We start from the raw sequence: 22,146 nt of genomic DNA on the forward strand, positions 1-22,146 counted from the left end.
GAGTAAAAGGGGTGGGGGGAATGTCAAGATTAGTCAACTTGAGCTAGTTTGGGATGATTTAAAAGTTTACTCAAGATGAAAGGATTTTTTTATGATGTAAATGGCTAGAATTTATAATGAATGGATAGCTTAGGATATTAAATTATGATTTGAAGTATATAATAAGATTTGGTGAAATTTAAGAGGATGTCAATATGCAAGGAAGAAGATTAGGCCTCAACTCTCCCTACTTACCGATCGGATTGGGGTGGTGGTAAGATTTTCGTTGTTGGTTTATTAATCTTAGACGATACTTACAAAATGGAGGAAGATATATGTAGAGAGTCTAAAGTAGATGTTAGAGAGAAGTAGTAAGCAATTTGAATATAGAGGGATTACAATCAAACTTATCCAAAATAGGCAAAATATTTGCAACACCAAATAAATGAAGAACACTTCTACTTGAAAATATTTCAATCATCAATAGAAAACTATAAAGCATTTAAAATGGCAGGCTCAGACCTCAAGAGCTCAATAATGGGAGATAAATTAAACATTTGGCATTTATGATTACAAGGTACAGAAATGTTGCTTGCCATTTATGATCACAAGCTTAAATATGGCAACCAAATAGCAGTTTCAGCTATAAAACCACAGTAGCATGCAAGAGAATACCACCAATCTGGTTACAAAAAACAAAGATATGATAAAACAAAATTTCATTTTTTGGACAATTGAGAGCTGCATTGCGACATTATCTTTGATGCACGAGTGATGGAATCAGTCATATAGAAATTGTCAACAGCAACTCCAAATGGAGCCATGCTCAGATTCTGCTGAAATTCTGGCTTGAGTTCTCCAGAAATTGTTGGTGCCTCCCTCTCTTCAACATTCAGCAAATTGGGAGCCACTGTACCTATCCGAGCCCGTACAGCCTTAAGCGAATCATAGGGAAGGCGTACCCCAGCAACCTCTGACAGTGCTCGGATAATCTTCCAGTCGTCCCTCGACTCGCCGACCGTAGGTACAGCAGGGACCGTCCACTGGGCGCAGCCCTCTGTGTTCTCATAAGTGCCTTCTTTCTCACTAAATGCTGCCGACGGAAAGATAACATTGGCTCTGTAAACACCCTTGTCGCCATGGTGTCCTTGATAGAGTACAAAAGCATCCTTTGGTAGGTCATCCAAGTTCACATCATCAGCGCCCATAAGGTAGACAAATTTTGCAGACCGTATGCACTCGGGTCCAGACACGAGGCCGAGATCAAGAGCAGCTGCTTGGGCAGCATTAAGCAGAAGGACATTGAGGCCATTCCAGTCAGGACGGTTAACTCTTCCAAACTTTACGATAGTTTCAATAGCAGCAGCAATGGCATCCTTGTCCTTGCGCTCGAACAGCCCAGCACCAACAATTATAGCAGGGTTCTTCGCAGAAAGGATGAGAGAGCAGAATGGATGGCGGCCCTCAGCAATATCAAGGAGGGTTTTTGGGCCAGTGCCAATGTGCTCATGATCATAATTGAAGTCAGTTGGAGGGCCAATGTAGGCCACCTTTGCCTGAGTTGCTCTAACAGTCTTTCTGATTCTTGCATTCACCATTGGAGCTTCTACTCTAGGCTGCAAGGTGACAACAGTTCAATAGAAAGTTCTACTTTTTTTTTTCAAACGGAAAATTCATTAAAATAAAAGCCAAAAAGTATAAAAATAGTACAACCTAGGGAGAAGCATCAAGAGGAAGCCTCCCTCAAAAAAAGCAAGAAAAAGCAAAAACTTCCAAACATGGATACACTTCATAAAGAAAGAGATCAAAAACAAAAAGTGAAAAACACCTTAACGGGAGTCGTCCCCGTCACCCTCCTTCCGTTTTCTTGGTTGATCAGTTATAGGGCCCCAACGTTGCAGTTCCTTAGCAAAATGAGTCAAAGATACTCTATCTTTCCTTGGACCAGATCTATAGGATGCAGGAGGAAAGCCTCGGTGGAAATTAAAACCAAATTCTATACGGATTAGTTTTTGGATAGGAGAAGATAAGACCAGCCATATAAACTCAGTATTATTCCACCGCCAAAGACATAGCAACCAATTTTAGATGCAACTCCTTTTGGGGAAATACCATTTATAAGAAGACGGAATTTCTCCAGCATATTACTAAGACAATTCGAACCCTCTCTATCAATACACCCCAATCAATAAACAACTATTTTGTTAACAGTTGAGCAAATAAATCAAAGTTTTTGTAATTTAGTAGAGGACGAATTTTAGAAGTAAAAGTTCAATCTCATAGCTGCTAGCATAATGTTTTGTGCTAGAAATAGACCTACTATTATGCTTCAAATAAGGAACCATCATTTGCTAACAAGTGTTGAAGGAAAAAACGTTGTATCTAACCTAGTTACTTGAATACTACATTCACGGCTCAGCTCCATTTTTCATGTAAACATAGTTTTGGAGCTTTGTCTTACCTCCAGCTTGCTTTGTCAACCCGTCTCTCTTAAGCTTCCCCTGTAAGACGAACTTCTTTGGAATTCAATATGGCTCATTGGTAATGAAGATGGTGTTCGTTTCAGCCCTTATTGTTAATTCTAGCATCCTTTCTTTGCTTCTTGTCCTAATTTTGACCCAAGCAAGTTTAAAATATTTGAATCCTAATCCATCTGCTTCTATTTAGATTTTCTTTAATCACAATAGTGAAGTAATTTCCATTAACTAGAAACTTATCTGGCAAGACCTTCCTGATAAAGTCTTCTAATATTCTTGGTGAAGATAGTGACCAAGAAGCTATAGCCTCCAACCTGAAAATAATTATTCCATCTTAGAACAACATCTAGGGGTGCAAATGAGTCGAGTCTAGCTCGAGTCAGGCTTAACTCGAGCTCGACTCGCGAGCAAAATCCTGAGCTCGAACTTGAGTTGAGTGCAAAAGTTATGTTGAGCTCGTGCTAGACTCATGCCCTTAAAATGAGCTCATCGAGCAGCTCGATTCCACGGTTCGAGCTCCAATTCCGCAACCGCGTCCGCGTCTCACCCGTGCCTTCCGTGATTTTGCCTTACACGTCAAAGACCGACCTCGCGATTCCAATTTCCGCCTTCCGTGTCCGAGCCCCGTCCCTGCGATTTTGCCTTGCACTTCCCACCCCCTCGATTCAACCTTCCACGGTTTCGATTCCGCACTCAAGCCGCTCGACGAGTAATCAAACCGAGCATCCTAAGGATCGAACTCGAGCTTGATAATCCAACAAGCTCAAAATTCGGCTCGAGCTTAAGCTCGAAACTCGGTAAGATCGACTCACGAGCTTGTTAATGAGCCGAGCTCGAGTCGGCTAGCTAGTAGGCTTGACTCCTTTGCACCTCTAACACCATCCCAATGAGTAGTTGAGAAGAACTACAGATAATGCACCTATGATTCACACACCTATACAAGTTCTTTCTCCTCTCACCATCTATATGGGAAAAAGAAAAGGGATCAGGAGGTACTTATGATCCTCCTAGATTCACCAAGTTTCACGCTAAATGCTCTTGCATTCCAAAATGAGTAGGGCCTCGTTTGAAACGTACGGGGATTGTATAAGATATCCTCTCAATCTCACATTAACTCTCAATCTCACATTAACAAAAACTCATACTAATCCATTAAATATAACTCCTTGCTATTATTGAACATTTGAACCAATGACATCTGCTCATAAAATCAACGCTAGGTAGATTTAGTTTTTTCTAGGACCCTTGCCAACCCAAACAACAAAATTTGATTCTTTTAAAATGATTGTTTTAACTATAACTTAATATTTGTGAGGGTCAGTTTCAGAATGTCTCGATCACCTTTCTTTTTTTGGTTACCATCATCTATGCTAGTTTCTTTAGTCATATTCATAAATGACTTTCATTAAAGACATTCCTAATAACATTGATAGTCCCTAGTCAGTAGATAGCGACTTCAATGCATTTCTCCATGTGTATGAGATGTTAGGGGGTTTTCCTCCTAATTTAGGTTTCATGAAAGGCGTCTCCTAGGATGCACTAACACTTCTCATCAAAGAGATATGTGGTGTCCAATGCATATCGGACATAACACGCATTTGATATGCCTCAGACACGTGTCAGACATGCCGAAAACATGTCCAATTAAAAAAATATTAAAATAAATAGGACACATTTCTTACAAGCATTCCTTAAATATTTTATGAAATTTTTTAAATATAATTTATTGTACTTCAAATTTTTATTTATTAAAAAATAAAAATTGAATTTCTTATTATCTTTCTAAAGCCCCAAATCAAACGCACGTGCTCGATATCTCATTCCTTAAACATTCTTATTTTCATTTCTATCTGGTGGGTTGACTAGGATTTCACACGTGCGATGTCATTTGTTTGATGCTAGCACAACATACATATACTAAAACCATGTCAACATTTGAAATCTGATGTTGTCTTGACATTAATGCACGATGTCAGCATTTCTACACCCACAATCATGCTCCTGCACCATCCCCAAATCTCATATTTATTCAACATCATCTCAAAATCGACAAATGCCAACATCGAGGGTTGATGTTATCTTGACGTCAATGCGTAATGCTTATTGCACAACATCGATGTCCAACTCTCGACATCATTGTCATTTCCCCTCTCGATGTCTGACATGGCATCCAACCCTAACTTTCAACATCTTAACATTAATCTTTTTAAGCACGGATCTTGTTAAATGACTTATTATTTATCGATTATTCTTAATATTTTACTTATTTCATTTCTACACTATTTATATAAGTATAAAAATTATAATACCATGTCCAACTCGTGTATGTGCCATATATTTTAAATAATCAACATGTCCTGTGTCACCATGTTCGTGTTTGTATATCATAGGGCTTCTCTAATGAACTGATTAAGTGTGGGCTTATTAATGCAAGATTTTATGGGTATTAAATTTATTTAAATCAATAAAAATTTTCAAGAGAGGCTTGCCAAATTCTAGTTTAATGAATAATTTGACAATACTAAAATCTCTAATCTTAAAGACTAATCAAAATAGGGTCATCATATCATTCTCCCTACATAGTGAATATTACCAAATACATACATGTAGACCCTCCCTCTTTTAAGCTTCAGAATATGTGGACCTTAAAGACTAACAAGATTTTGTTCAGGGAATGCTCCACACTATAGATCGTGTATAATTAAACTTTGGTTTAAGCATAAGCAATATCAGCTTGAAAAACTAGAATACAAGTCTTTGGTTATAACGTTTGCCAATATTAAAGCTGATAAAAAAAAGAGGTAACTTGTGCTAAAACTCAATTTTTTATTCATTTTGGTATAATCTTAATTTTCCTGTTGTTAATCTTTGTATATTGCTAGGTATGGAGGAAGAATTTCGGAGATAGAAGTATGGTATTAAATGGTTAAAGAATGCGGATAGGAACATTTGGCATTTCCATAAATATATCAAACTTTGCAAGGCTAACAATAAAACTTATAAAATTAGAAAAAAGCTCATTGATTGATTCAAGATCTTGTTGGACAATTGTTAAGAATCCATCAAATTTTTAGCATATTAGGGATGCTACCCTTGTCTTTTCTTCCTTGATGACTCTATCGTCCCTCCCTTAATAAATCACAAGGGCAATGCCTTCTTGATGAATCGGACAAGTAGGATTGGTTAACGTTTTATTATATTCACAAGGACCTTAATAAAGCCATAACTGACTTCTCTTCTTAATTATTTTTTATTTGTTTTAGTTTTTTATTTTAATTGTTATGTTTTAACATGAAAGAAGAATAATTTTTTTAATTATACATTTATTATTTTCAAAAAAAAAAAATATTATTCACTAAGAAACAACTAAAACATCAAATTATAAATATTTTTCACATTCAAACATTTCTCTGAAAACTCTCTTACCCTGTTTTCTCGATTCGAATACTTTAGTGCAACACCAACATGTTACCCTCCTCTCACCATGAGCCAAATTGAGTACTTTTTTCTCTACAGAATCCTTTCTGTTTTCTTCAAATCCATAAAGCCTCCATATGTTCTGCCTCACCAGCAATAGATCCCAATCATCCTTGTTGATCCCCATGCTATTGCTACATCTGTCATTATTGATCCATATCGCCAGTGATAGGGCCACATTTTTACTGATGTCAATCCATGAGGTCGTAAACAATACATTTTGATCACTTAAGAAAAACCTGTATATTTAATTACCCTCCTAATCAAGGAGAACAATCTTAATTAAGGAAGTTCCTTAGGCTCAATTTCATGCTTAGATTTAATGCCTAGGTTCGCACCGAGTTAATGGGGAATGGTTGAAGCAATCGGTGATGTAGGTAAACTCAATCAAGAGCTCATGATTCCATCATGTCAAGCATACCAATAGATTTAGCTTATTAACATTATGATATGACATCGGATCCCGCCCCAGTGGGATTCTAGAAGCCGAAAAGCTCCTATTTTGGAGTCCCAGCACCCCATTTCAGACCTATAGGAGGAGAAGGATTAAGGGGAGATAATTGGAGAAAATGTGATTTATGGTGGATTTATGTCTGATTTTAGGGGGAAAAGTTTGTAGAATTTGGGGATAATGTGAAGAAATTTTCTGGAGGAGTTTTTTTTAGGGTGATTTTGGGTTCCTAGTTGCTGCTAGCCTGCTAGGAAATTGGGGGAGAGCCGATTCAACACTCAAACAGTGAATCAATTGTATCTTGTGTTTCTTTGATTGAAGATTATTATTTCAACTTTATAAGTGTTGTTCCTGCGTACCATTGTTGTTTTCTCTTGAGTTTGGTGGATGTTCTTCGCTGTTTGGTGCTAATTTTGTTCTAGTGACTATTTTTAGGTGCTAATTTAATCCCCAAATCATATCACATTAGAGTTTTATGAGTCATAACATCCAAGGAGTCTGATTAACAATCAAGGGTTACTTTCTCTTAGATATATCGAGCAAATCATAGTGAAAATGTATAGATGTGTCAAAGATGTGCTTTCTAGATTGGCATTAACTCGTTTGCTGGCAAAGGGGTGTCATACCAATTTCATTAAATGGTTCAGCGGCAAAGAGCATGGCCTATTGCAGTACAAAGATATCAAACATGATCGACATAGGCTAAAAAGCAAGGCATCAACGCTAGTTGTCCAAGAGCTTTAGCTTGGCTCAAAGAAGCATATCTATAACAGTATTTGGTTGATTTGGTCTTAATTGATAGGCTTGTTACCATGTGAGCTATCAAAGACTTTGGGCTATTTGGGGCTTAAATACAATAGAAGACAAATTAATTAGGATAGAGCTTACATCCATTAGAATGCCAAGATTTATTGGGAAGGGGCTTATATCCTTGGGAAGGCCCGATGGAAAAACTTAAAATCTCAAGAAAAGGAAAGTCCAATGATAGGTCATATGACCTTCCGCTATAGGCAGGTGATAGAACCTTAGAGTGAAATATAACTTCTGATGTAATTTTTATTTTAATAAAAATGTTAAGAAGGCTTGTTCAGACTCTGAGATCAACCGAGAGTCAATAAGTCAAACATTGCCCCTCGGCTTATTCATCTAATCAACTGAATAAACTTTTATTTACATTTAAATTAAAGCCTTGGATGCATTACTACTTAATCCTTTCGATAACTCATCACTCTAGGGATGTTATTTCAACTAACTTGAATTAACCTTAACTCTATTGGAATCATTAATATAGACTTCAAACACCTAGGGACAGAGATGTGCTTGCAACCCCTTCCTTTTTTTTTCTTAAATATTTTTATTGATGCACTTGCATAGAGATTGGCCCTAATTTTTTATATTTTCATGCTTTTCTTGGCACTAGGGTCAACTAGTTGATTGATTACTAATCAAATGCTAGGAAATAAAATAATTATAGCATATTTAGAAAAAAAAACACTTATCCTTTATCAAACAGTTCTTTTAGCAAATAATTCTTCAAATCTATAGCATCCCAAAGAGCTTTCAGCACCTCAATTCTAATCAGCCTTTTTTCACTTTGCATGCTCTATTATTTTGAGACTAAAGAATAAGAATAAAGCGCAATTCCTGCCAAGGTTATGCTTTCGTTAGGTTAGTGCATGAAATTTAGTTTGACTTCTAATGGGAGTTAACTTCTTACTCTTCAATCTCAAAATAAAAAGACATGCAAAGTGAAAAAGAAAGATTGAATGATTGATCAGAACTACGGAGGCGTTGGAAGCTCATTGGGATGAAACGCGATGTGAAAAAATTATTAGCTAAAAAACCGTTTGATCAAGAATAAGGAGTTTCTCAATATATCTTATAATTCTTTTATTTCCTGGTATTTGACTAATATTTTTGGACATCAGCTTTTTGGCTATTTTGTGAGTTAGATTTGCTAGCTACTTCATCGACAATTTATTTCTGGCTTTTTTATTTCCTCGTAATCATTTTTTTCTGTAAAAAGTTATAGGTAGCAGACGTAAACTGTTAGTTATCTTACTTTATCGTCAGTGATTCAAGCAGCAACTGGAACAATCAAACAATCTTAGAATCAAGATCCTAGAACTAGGATGATCATCTTCCAGACATTAGGTCAATAACACTGTCAGGTTTTCAACCAAAGGTAGATGAGTACAAAAAAAAAAAGATTACTCTATTTACCCAAATAAAAGATCAATAAAGGGAAGAGGAACTCATTAGATTAGATCAATGGAACAAATCTCATCCTTGTGAGATCCAAGATTGTCAAAGGTCTTCAAAGGCGATCAATTGTGATTTATGATTTTTTTTTTTCTTTTACTTTGTCATTCCCAGTGTCATCTGTGTAAGTGAATGGGAATTGAGAGAGGAAGGAAAGTTACGAGGCCTTTAGAGAAGTGACGTGCGACATAGGGGTTGTGAAAAGGATGAGCTCGTACAAGGGAGGGATTGTTATGTGGATTGGCAAAGCACACGTGAGGGTGAAGCAAAAAGTGCTATGTGATGGGTGCGGTTTGTGGCGGTGATGAGCGAAATGGGCCACTCATGTTATGGATGAGCCTCGCAGGCAAAAAAAGCGGCGAGCAAGCAAGGAGCATGATTACAGGGTCTAGGCAACATAAGCGAGATTTAAAAGGGCGGATTGGGCTCATGTGAGGAGGTGATGGTAATTTTTTCTTCTTTCCTTTTTTTACAATAAACAATATTAACATCTACATTGCTATCAAACCATCTTAGCAACATGATTATCTATCAATCCTCATAGAAGATGGACGATCATAATTGCAGGTCATGAAGATTCAGAAGAAACCCAAGAAAATTGCAAACAAAAGAGTCAGACCATCATGAAAACTTACTTTAAAAATACTAAATACATCTAAAGCTTGTTTTAAGTATTTTAAAAATAAATTAATTTAAAATAAAAAACAAAATTAACTTGATAAACTTATTTTATTAAAAGTTTAATTATTTTGTAAAAAAAAACAATTAAAACCACAAAAAAGGCTCTAAACATCTGTTTTGAAAAACAAAAATAAAAATAGAAAACGGAAGTGAATCCAGAAATGGCCTAGTTTTTTTGTAATTCTTGTAAGCCTTTGAATATGTATAGTCTGTTTAACATTCGATAAAAGCTTTTCTTTTCACTCCACCAAGTTTTCATATGCATTGGACTATCCTAAGACTAATATGGAAACCTTTGTCACAAAAACTTCATCCAACTAGATATAGTAAAATTCAAAAAACAAAAACTACATGTGCACATCAGAAGCTGATCGGATGAAACAGCGTGTTTATTTCTGCTAAATCCACCTGCTGTATTTCTTCTTAAGTTGTGAAACCAAACATATAACTTGCATACTGGGACAAAAAAGTTTTAAAGATAAGACGTGATGTAAATAACATTACTGGTTAAGTCTAATGTTAAAGAAAAATTTAGTAGTGCAACCAGTAATCAAGGTTGTTTCCTTTCAATCATAAAAATTCTTCCCATTTTGATCCACCACTAAAGATAAAGATAAACCCAAACTCCAAAGGTAGATTCATGGACAAATTATAAAACAAGAAAATTGCAAAAATCAACTCAATTAAACCCACTTCACTCCTAATAGTATTCACATCCAATAAGATCGAAGTAAAGGACGATTGAAACAAATTTTACAAGCAGCCCTTCCAGAGCCATATTCCAAGATGAAAAATCCAAACCATCATAAATTACAAGGTGCTAAACCATTCAGGCTTCTATCCTCGGCCTATCCAATTTATCTTTGAATCTTCTGTATATCTTTGGTAACTATCAAGTAACTAGAGGAGCCCTCCTAAAACCTTATAATTCATCATGACACGTTATGCAATTTCATCACAACAGTCTGGAGGAATTTCTTACAATACAGTCAATTTCTATGAGAAAATGTATAGAAAGATAATGTACAACTAAAAGAATTTAGATGGGTCCAACATCTTCAAAAGGTTTTCATTGAAATTTACTATTTGTATTCATGACAGAAAACAAAGTTTTCCCAATTGTTCTTTGTGAGATCAAATTTTACCGAAAAAAATTTAATCAACCATCAGTAAATAAAATTTAAAAGAAAAAAAAAAAAAGACAACTAGAGAATATTTTAAAAGTAAAAAAATCATGTATAATGTGAAAGGTATCAGTAATAGGAAGGGAATCTTAAATGCCAATGCAACAACAGAAACACAAAAGGCAACCAACAAGGGCCAAGATAAAGAATGATACCTGGCTTCCAACTATAAGAAAAAGATCTGCGTTTTCAAGGCCAGCAATGTTTGAATTCAAAAGAAAACTAAAACGGAGATCAGCTTGAGGACTTGAGCCATTCCCTTCACAAAGCACATTGTTTGACCCCATTCGGTTTAAAAAGTCCTTCAGAGCAATCATAGATTCAGCATCAGAAAGCTGACCAGCAATTCCGACAATTTCATCAGGCTTAACTTGATGTGCAACCTCAGCAACAATAGCAAGGGCATCACGCCATGTCACCGGCTTAAATCTTCCATCATGATCACGAATCATAGGGTCATTCAGTCTCTGTCTCTTTAGCCCATCATAGAAGAAACGTGTTTTGTCAGATATCCACTCCTCATTAATTTCCTGCAAGAAAGAAAATTTAAATTTTGCCTTAAAACAACCAAGAAGCTTCAAAAATATTTAAGCAAACTATCCCATGCCAACAACTAAAAGCACAAACTATCTGAATCTTTTTTCAAAGCTCCATGACCATCGACGTAACATTTTTTCGCGATGGGTAAATCAAATATAAATTATCACTTGAGCTGTCCATGAACTCTAGATTATCTCTACTAGAATCACAACCTAAAAGAGAATAAAACACACTTAAAACAACATGAAAAAGGTTGTTTAAGAATATAAATAAAAATAAAGTATTCACCAAATGCCACTTCAGAAAACTAAATCACCAAGATTTGTGAATTTATCTACTAAAATAGATTTCTATAATATTGAAATGCACCCACGAAGAAGACCTTAATCACACGAACACGAAAGGGTCAATTAAAGACTAAAAGTGAGAAAAGACCATTAAGAACCTATCAATCAAAACCGAGCACAAATATGAAGGTTTGTTTCAATATATATTGATTGTTGAAAGCTACATCAAAATCACTAAAAAAAATTACAGTACATTTACATTCTACAAGAAAAAATATTGATTTATCACTCTGTCAAGTAATTATAACATGAACTCCATTGAAACACATTAGGTACCATATCTTAAGATGCAAATTGTACTAGATTTTAAGTTTATCATATCATAAGATAAATGGTAAAACAATTGTAGAACTTCTTTGAAAAATAAGGAAAAAAAATATAGAAAAAAAAATAGAAAAAAAAAAAGAAAAGAAAAAAAATTAAAAAAAAATTAAAAAAAAAATTATAGAACTTCTTTGAGCTAGAGAATCTCAAACATAAATAAAAACAGCAAGAAGAGTTTTCACGATGCTTGATGCCCCTTGGAACCGCCATGAAAAATCTTACTCGTGAATTAAGACATGACTATTGGATTTAGTCCTACACCGAATAGTTGAAAATGTGCTATATCAAAAATAGTAAGTGGTTGATTCTCTCCCATATGCTTAGTACTTGAGCTTTTGTTTTGAAATAAATTTGACCATACTCCAAATCCTTCCATATATCGAAGAATTTATCCATAGATATGAAACAAACATATAATATATCCCAATGCATTTTAAAACTATGATAGAAAATATATCTAATACTGCAGAACTTCAAGCTCAAAATGTAATACTCCTACTAGCACCAGCACCAGCTACTTGTCCAATAATGATGGACCCCTTCTTCCTTGATAATGCCAAACTAGCCTAAGAATATGAACCACATGATCAATACAAGGAATTCAACTAACTTTTCCAAGAAGTTTCAATCATCTGCCTTGCAATTCATTTTGATAACAAACAATATAAACTTACATGAAATAGTAATTATTTTTTATAAACTATGATAATCATAAATGAGAACTAATGTATTTTGAATGGGAATCATAAAATCAAACTACTCTAATGTCTTATGTCTTGTATCATCGATATGTGCATGGTTTATTCAAGAACATATTACTAAGCGGTAAGGTTACATTTTTTTTGTAAATAATAGAAAAATATCCTAAATATTTATTAATTAGAAGTATGGCGCAGGCCAGTTACAAATAAATAGGACACGGGACTGTTGAAAACTTGAAATACGGGAGTCCTAACCTAGTGTTTTGATTATTACAAACATTGTTGGCTTAATCATTCACTAGTCTCTGCTTTATATATTGATTGTTTCTTTCGTGTGTTAATAACAATTTCAGGTATAATATACACCAAGCAAGATTAAAGAAGCAGACACAAGATAGTGCAGCATGAAGGTCTAATCAAGGTTTAATAAAGGAGTCTGTACTTTTTTCATTCTTGAGACAATTATGTAATTAGGTGTATATTGGCAAAATAATCGAGCACACACTTACAAAGGGGATAAAAATTGAATACTTGAAGTGTCTGTTAAATCATACTGTAACCAAATCGTATTGTACGATCTGTTAATCCAAAAATTATTTCAAGTGTTCAATTAAATCAAATAAATTAAAATTAGAACATAACTAACCGTATTGTACGATCTCTAATCGTACAGGACAATCAGCTATTTTGATAAACCCCGTCGTCGAATATATATTACTAAAATTAGACAAATTCAAAATTTCAAACTTGAGCGGATCGTACTGTAAAAAATATTTCGTACAATATGATTATCAATAAATAATATCTAGTTTTGTCTTGTAGATTAAGGAATCGAATCATGATCAAATTCTAATTAATTTTCATAGTATACGATCCAACTCATACAATCTGACCAACCCGAGAGCTTATTGGTTGAATCTTGGTTTGTCCTAGACAATCTCCGATTCAATATAAGTATAAAACTAATCGTACAATACTACCAAATATCATACAGGATGATTTGTGACGGAAATTGAATGAAATGAACAGTACTATCCCAATATCATACTATACGATCATAGCAATTAAATTGAAAAATTAGAGTTTCATTTAAATAGTATGCTTTAATTATTTTATAGAAGATCTGAGGGACTGAGTTGAGTAGTCAGAGACATTTTTCTAGATGAGAGAGCTTTAGAGAGGAAGAGGGTCTCCTTGCTTGTAAGAGAGTCCAAACCATCTAGGAGAGAGAAGATGTGAGGTTGAGGGAGAATTTCCTTAAGGGAGTCAAGGGGTGTTCTTGTTGGCCTGCACCTTGGCTCCTTTGTGTTATGGTTATTATTTACTCATTAGTTTATACAAAATTTATCATTTTATGTTTACGCAATTTTTTTAATTTTGAGGCTTACGCCTCAAAACGCCTTGAGGCTTACGCCTCGCCTCACGAACGAAAAACGCCTCAATACCCGATTACGCAATTTTAAACATTGGGCAAAATACTTTACTAGACTAGGAGGCTATGGGAGCAGCATCTATGTCGTTGCGAGGAGCAACATCTCCGCCATTATGAGGAGCAAAAGGAGAGAGGCCTTTCAGGAGGAAGAGTTTGTAAAGGTCGTTCTCCACCTATGAATGGAGAAAGGCTTCTCCGCCTAGCTAAGTACCAAAGAAGCATGCTATAGTGGATTACCCAAAGAAAAAGAACTTTGAGGAGTTGACGTAGGTTGATTTCGGCCGAATCACTATAAAAATCATGTTTGAGATTTCTTTACTTTTCGATTATTAATTTCCTGCGTTTTAGTTTACATTGCACACATCTGTGAGATTTTGTGGTTGTTAAATCTTCAATTAAAACTTTGATATAAAGTTCAAAAACAAAAGAAAATATTTTTTAAGTTTAAAAAACCAAAAAAAATTGTTTTTTCTTTATATTTTGAATATTTTATTTTCTTAAGCTTTCGTGTCATACTTTGATTTTAAGAAAAAACATTTAAATATCAATTCACCCCCTTCTTGATGTGATATAGCACTTTTAGAAACCAGCTACAAATAAGAATGGTGGAAGATTGGACAGACTGAATTCCTAAGTTAGAGCTCATTAAAGATTTGCTTCATTTCTTTGAAGAAAAAACTTCAAAAAAAATGTGAAATCCTAAATTTAGTCTAGTTAACTACATTTGTCATGGACTACAAACAAAAAGAGCAATATAATTACCATAAAATACAAACGATTTTAAGTGCAGCATAGAACCCATAGTTCTTTCTAAATTCTTTGATCTTACTGCAATCGTTATATACAAAATTACAAACGTTAACTACCATTTCATAAAAATTATTATTTTAAATACTTTATTGAGCTATATAATGTAGGCTTGCATATGTTAGCATTCCTACTCTCATTCTTCATCGATATAGTCCCGCAAAAGTTGTTTTCTATTTTATATTCTATTGTGAACGGAATGAAGATAGAAATATTGGATTTTATCATTTGCCCTGCTCGGTAATGTTCAAGGAATAGTCTGCTAAACAATTACAGTTGATGATGGTCAGAAACATGCTAAGATCAAATTCACCAACTAACACTTGTTTTGGTAGAAAGTCGGAACTAAACACCCTAGCTCTGATTTGACCATCAACTCTTAGAGATCGTTGCACCTCCATAACTATGAGTTTAACATGAAACGTAAGAAGCCTTCCACATATCTCTCCATTAGCTAAAATAAAAAATTAATCAGCAACTTTCTTTCATCAAGCAATACAAATCAATGATTAAGAAGAATTCAATCATAATCAAAAGATTAGAAAATAAATCTTTTGAAAAATATATCTTAGCAATCCATCAATCAGAAGCCTAAACCAGTTAAATAAACCAATGGTACCAAATCATAACATGGCAGCTACAATGTAACATATAAAAAACAATGTTGAGTATAGACCTTTTCTTCTTTACTAAACACATACGAAACAATAAAATCAACCACAAGAATGACCCAAGAATAGGTATGCCAATAATCAGACGCCTCCATCCGAAAAAATCAAATGTGTGCATCCTGCTAAGTCATAGCATGGCAGCCAAAATTTTAATCTCCTATGGACAGTGTCAAACATAATCTCTCTCAAAACTACAACTCCAAACAGATAAATGAGAAAACTCAACAAAAAGAATAGCTTGTATTACCCAAGCAAACAAAATAAGTCTACAATAATGGAAAAGCAGAAAACAAGTTTGACATTGTGTGTTTTTCCATGACCAAACTCTTACTTTCCCAATATTCATGCAAGTTTTTGTTTTGATAAATGGTTGGAAAAAATACATTGCTCAATTAGCGAGACCCGGTGCTCTGAAATAACACCAAAAATGGTAGGAAAATAGAATATGAAGGTAATATCATAAAAGGTATGCAAATAGTTAACCTCTCCATTTCAGTCCTCAGTCTAGCTATAAACTAATTTATGTTACTATTAACAAGCCACTTGTTATTTCACTCAAACAAAAATCTGAAGTTCTGAACCATCATTTTAAAAATAAAATCTTAACCCCACATTAAAAAGCTGCTGGTGATTTCACTCATGTTTGATCAAAATCTTACTTTCCCAATATTCATGGAGTTTTTGTTTTGCTAAGTAGAACAACCGTGCAGTGCTCTGAATTAACACAAAAAATGATGGTAAAATATAATTTAAAGGTACTATTATAAACTGTATGCAGACTTCTTCAGTACAACCATCCAACAAGATATTAAATATCTATAGCACTATTAAAAACCCGCTAGAGATTTCACTCGAGCAAAAACCTCAACCCTTTATACCAAAAAAATAAAAACTTCAACCTATCATTAATTTTGATTTTTTTTCTTAATCTTAAACATTGATTAAAAACCTTAGAACATGTGGGTGAAAAATGTCTTCAATCTGAACGCTCATTAAAAATTCTTTTTCTAAATCGTAACTGTAAATTTAAACTCTTGTTGTAGAAGATCTTTTGACAGTGAAAAAATCTTGCAAGTGAAACAATGGAGAACAAGATAAGCAGAGAATTTAATCAATGATAACGTTTTTGTAGAAGCGACGGACACTGAATTTTCATCCTAACGTTTGTGGAATACAGTCAATTTCAAGTGTAATTCGTGATTCTCTTTCGTAGTTTTGAACCCTTTCCTAACTTATCATTCCTTCCCATAGCTCTCCATCAGCTCATCTCTTAACCACTTTTCTCGCTGAAACAGAGATTATGCATATTTTTAAAAATATGGAAAGAAGTGTGGGCAAAATTCAAGGATATTCTTATTTCTAAAATTTATTATCTAATTTCTTTATTTTCTTATTATTAGACTGGCTGTGCATATTATTTTAAGAAACAGGACAGACTATAATTGATCATTTTTATAATTTTGTTCATTATTCAACAATTTGAGTTCTTCTATTTTCTAGGAAAAAGAATTGAATTGATGTTTAAAAAGCTAAAACAAGAAATAAAAGGTTTCCAGAATCTGCTTCATGAATCAAACGGGTTTAAACATGAAGTTGAACGGATATCTTATGATTTATTTCAAACATCGGCATGTTTCTAAAATAAGAAATGATTGTTTTGCCGAGATGGTTAGCCAAAATCATTGGATGAATGTTATGGCAATAAGTCAAAAAGAGCAACCTATTATTTAATGCTTTCAAATTCATGTAAAGGGATTATTTAAGGCCACCATGTCCTTCAACTCTCTTTTCCGGTAAGATACTTCAATTTACCTAGCACATCTCTTCTAGAATTGTGTTATTCATATTAGTAATGCAATTATTTTTTGAGGATTCAAATTTTGATATATCTTAAAGAGATTTTGTTTCTACAATCATGAGGTTTCTGTTGTTATTTCTTGCATTTAAAAGGTAAAGGGTAAATTATAAAACTTAAACAACAGCTCATATTGATCAAGGATCTTTGGTTTGGTTCAGCATATTTAATCAAAAGAAACATTTAGAAGTGATATTCTTTAGATGATAATATTATTCATGATAATTATAGCACATTTAGCTCAATGTAATTTTATTTGATGTTAAAAAGGATTGTTTTCCCTGTTCTTTCTTCATCAAGATTATGATAATCTAAATGGAATCAAATTTAAATATCTTTATTACCTTAATATAATCTATTAATATTATTTAAACACCCTAATCTGGAACAAAACATCAAAACAACCCTCTCTGTTGCTGTTAAGAGAGCCAAGCAATCATAGAACATAAAAAACAAACAGGGATCGAGGCAAACCTTAAAATTTATTCAGATTTAAGTCAATTTCTATCATTTATCTTAAACTTAATAAAACAACCTGAAATAGTCTCCTATTCACATATGTGGATGAATAAAGAATTGGTGGGATATAAGATCAAAAAAAAAACTTTTATTAATTAAAATTACTTAACTAATCATAATAAACACTTGGATTGCCCATTTTTTTCTTGTGAACGGTATCAGAAAAATAGAACAATGGATAGGGCAAATTGAGATCAAAGAACTGCCAATCCTCCTTGCTGATCCCTAACTTCTTCTCTACCCAAGATTACGTCAATATGTTAATATGAAAACTATAATTTAGAAGGCCATGAAACTAAACTGTAATTAAGCAATGTCTAGGTCATCCAAAATTAGCTCTTAGGTAATGCCAATATAAAAAATATATTGACCTTCTAATCAAATAGCAATTTAAATTGTTTAAATAAAAACTTGGGTTTGCTCTCTATAAAGTTGCATGATAAGCAATCAATAGCATTCCCATATTTCTCAAACTTCTTTTGTATATTTCAACTTAGCAAAGTTCATTTGATGCACGTACATATTTACTGGTTTTTAAGGTTTCAAGAAGGGAGAAAACAAGGAATGTTTTCTTCCTTCAACTAAGCGTTATACTAAAAGTTATTGTTCATTAACCGGGTAATATAGGAAGAGATTACACCAACAACGACGGTTGTATGAATGCTTTCCCAAAAAAAAAGGAATGCCTAAGTTAAAGATATATTGGATTCAAAAATATAAGCATCTGAGCAAATTTTAAACTGCACAAAAGGAGTTATAATGAGAAATACAAACTAACCCAAATCTAAGCTAACTATCTTAAAAGAAAATGTTGACAGAAAAGTAATTTCAAAATGGATGATCTTATTGTGTTTCTTCCTTGAAGATAAATAGCAAGTTATTCACTTTTTTATAGCACCTGATCATTTAAATAGTATAGTTAGTCACATTATACTCGGTTCTATCATTAAATTACATAGTTATTGATGTGGGGCATCATGATGCTAGTTATTCGTTGTCGTAATGTTATTGAATCATAAGTTTATATTTGCTGTACCTAAGACCATCCTCATGTATGTATGAACTGTTTACATTTATGATGAGGAATTATATGTTATTTTAAGTATTTGGTTCTATTCTTTTAAAATTGAGTTTGTGTGAATTAGATCAACAACTTGAAGTAGGTAGTATAGCTATTATATGTAGCCTCTGCTATTATAAGCTTCAGAGAGGAATTGATACACATAGGTCAAATATTTTGAATAATTCTTCCTCCAACTAACCAAACTACTTCGCTACATATTCTATCAATCAGGTTCTAAAATAACTATGACTAGAAAATGAATTTTGAGCAACAGCATTATTCAGTTATTAACTCGATCGGGTTCTAAGACAATCCTCACTAGAAAAAATAGAAATTTGAGCAACATTATTATGCAGTCAAAAATCGAGCGAGCAAATTTGTAAGGATAACCAAATAGTTTTTAAATGTTAACTATTTTAATATCAAAGACTACAGAGAGAAGTAAAACCTCATTCAAGCGTGGAAGGATGCGCATGACTTCTGGACCTCTACTATCTATTCTTATGTTAGATCCTACCGCATCAGTAACATCTATGCTCTCTGTGCCCTTTAATTCCCAATTTCTAGCTTTGAAAGCAAATGGCTTTGAAGTGAGAGCTCCCACAGGACAGATATCTATCACATTTCCAGACAGCTCACTTGTCATAAGTTTCTCCACATATGTTCCAATTTCTTCTCCGCTGCCCCGACCTAGCATGCCAAGATCCTGTACACCAGCAACCTCACTAGCAAATCTGACACACCTGCAAGAGATAGTAATGACAAATTTTATAAGTTGCTTAACAAAATGCAGATATTGTTTCAGAATCCTAACATGGTCGGTATTTCTTTTAGCTATAAGCTCATTCACATAATGGTGGAAACATAATACAATAATCAGACCACAACAAAAGAATACAAATTGATTTGATAAGGCAAGCAAAACAACGCTTAAAAGCAATAGCACTGACATTTACCCAATAAAAAATAGATTCAGCTAAAATTTTCTTTAAAGGACAATCCCATATACAACCCCCAACTTATGTGTCCATGATTTAAAAACCAATACGAAATAAGCTAAAAACAGATAATCACTAAGAAATTTCATAAAGCAATTTGAAAGTGCAGGTCTCCTCAAAGTGCAAGTTGAAATGGATCAAAATTATGCGATGTACAGCTAGATACAACAAGAATAAAGACAGGACAATTTTTACAGTAAAAAAGACTAAGCCAATTCTCATCTGCATTGGCAAATCCCAGCAATTTGATGAAAGATGATAAGAGCAAGAGATATGGAAGAGCAAACAGATCAGGACCTAGAAGAAGATAATATTCCATATCAAACCAAAGGAGATTACAACAAATACAAAATATAAAACCTTGAAGCATCCAAAATATTTTACACCACCTTAGGAAGAGTTTCCATGCTTATTATAAAAACTAGCAGTGAATCCCATTACATCAATGTTTACTGAGGTCAGACTCCTAAAAGCACCAAAAAAGAATAAATTTAAATCTGCATCTAACTATATTTCGTACAAATAAAAACCAAGAAAGGTACAATTTTTTTATAACAAAACAAAAATACCCAAGCCTAGAGCAGAAAGCAATTACCTTGTGCACTGGATGCATCGAGTCATCACAGTCTTAACCAGTGGTCCCAGGTTCTTATCAACCACAGACCTCTTCATCTCTGTGAAACGACCACGGTCTGAACCAAATGCCATTGACTGGTCCTGCAAGTCACATTCCCCTCCCTGATCACAAATGGGGCAGTCTAATGGATGGTTCATCAACAAGAATTCCATCACACCCTCCCTCGCCTTCTTCGCCACAGGAGTATTTGTCTTAATCTTCATCCCTTGGTTTAAAAAGTTTTAAAAAATTGTTATGAAGCATTAAAATGTGATGCCTTCAGCAAAGAAGAAAAAAAAAATACACTTTCTACCATTAAGGAAATATAGGATGCTGTGTGTGCATATTTCACTAGAACTAAGTAATAAACATAAGCAAATTGGCATAAGCTTATGAACCATAGGGCTTCTTTGGTTGCAAGATTTAGCTAAGATTTAGCCAAGTTGTAAGATCAATCTAGCCAAACAGTTTTTTAAGCCACAAGGATCATACTACCTTCTTAAATCCCATTTAGGCCAAATCCCAACTTTAGAAAATCCTAGAGGGGGTAAAATTTGAGATAATTACATGACTTTTCATCAATGCATATCTTCTTCTCCTTCATTTAAACCTTAGGTATTAAAAATATATGACAAATAGTTTGCTAGAATTTAAAAAGATTTAACATCAATCATAAGAAACTGTTTCCAGGACTTAACAACTCCTGAATTTGCTAAATATGGATTTACAAGATTTACTAAATACTATTTGCAGCCAAAAAGCCCCTTAGCACTGTTCTATTGAAGTCCTTGCAAACAAAACAGAAGAACAAAATATGCTAGTCTTATTAAACCAGTTAATTATATGCCAAAGGAATACTTTTAGTTCAGTTTTCTCTTCTACATCCTATAACTACAGGATAAAGCAACGAACTATTTTCTTGTACCCTCTGGTTATCCTAAGATAACTTGCTTCTATTCTGATATTTGGATAAGAAAAAAATAAGAAAATTAAAATTTAAAAAAAAAACAAAAAAAACAAAAGTAAGTCGTAGCCTTATATTTTTTCCACGAACTTTTTTGAAAGCAGGATGAATGAAATATTCATGATAAACACAGAAATAAAAAATAGACAAATTCAGGTAATCTAAAATCCCAATTCTTTAACTTCATTGAGTTTTCTATCTGAGCGTAAAATAAACATCCAGATCAAAAAGAAAAACCAAAATTTAACAAAATAATAATAATCGAATGAGACCTGGAAGAGCAGGCATTGCGCATGAAGCCACGGGCTTGGGCGATTTCTCGACCTCGACGAGGCACATCCTACAATTTCCAGCAATAGAGAGACGGCTATGGTAGCAGAAACGGGGGATATCGACGCCGGCAACCTCGCAGGCCTGCAAAACCGTCATCCCTTTGGGGATCTTCACCGGATAACCGTCCACAAACACCTCGATCGCATCTTCGGGATTCGGACACTCAATCCGCGCGCCGCCAACGGGAGTCCTTGGCCTGACCTCAGGCGTCGGAGCCGGCGCGGCTGCTGCCGCGGCCTCGGGATTGTGGCGGTCCGGGGTGGAGGAGATCCATCGGCATGCAACCCTAGAAGTAGAGAGGTTGGATCTGATGAGGGGGCGAGCACGATGTAGAGCTCGGAGAAAGCCCATCTCGAGCGCGAGCGCTCTCTCTCTCTCTCTCTCTCGCTCGCTCGCTCTCTCTACGGATTGATTAAAGAACGAGGCTTTCGAACGCTGGAAACGATTCCCGGCACGGGTAGATGA

At 34.3% G+C, this 22,146-nt stretch overlaps 1 protein-coding gene across 1 annotated transcript; it reads right to left on the reverse strand.

Moving 5' to 3' along the window:
- Positions 1 to 505: 505 nt before the first annotated feature.
- Positions 506 to 22,078, reverse strand: LOC110092482 (NADH dehydrogenase [ubiquinone] iron-sulfur protein 1, mitochondrial). The gene is made up of 5 exons (XM_020817052.2): positions 21,621 to 22,078; positions 20,364 to 20,610; positions 19,219 to 19,513; positions 10,667 to 11,041; positions 506 to 1,595 (listed from the first exon to the last, which is right to left on the reverse strand). Exons 1-5 carry the CDS (start codon positions 22,030 to 22,032, stop codon positions 699 to 701), a joined length of 2,226 nt encoding a protein of 741 aa, XP_020672711.1. The 5' UTR covers positions 22,033 to 22,078; the 3' UTR covers positions 506 to 698.
- Between the last annotated feature and the right edge of the window lie 68 nt (positions 22,079 to 22,146).

Source organism: Dendrobium catenatum, unplaced genomic scaffold (assembly GCF_001605985.2).
Source record: "Dendrobium catenatum unplaced genomic scaffold, ASM160598v2 fragScaff_scaffold_9, whole genome shotgun sequence".
NCBI lineage: Eukaryota > Viridiplantae > Streptophyta > Magnoliopsida > Asparagales > Orchidaceae > Dendrobium > Dendrobium catenatum.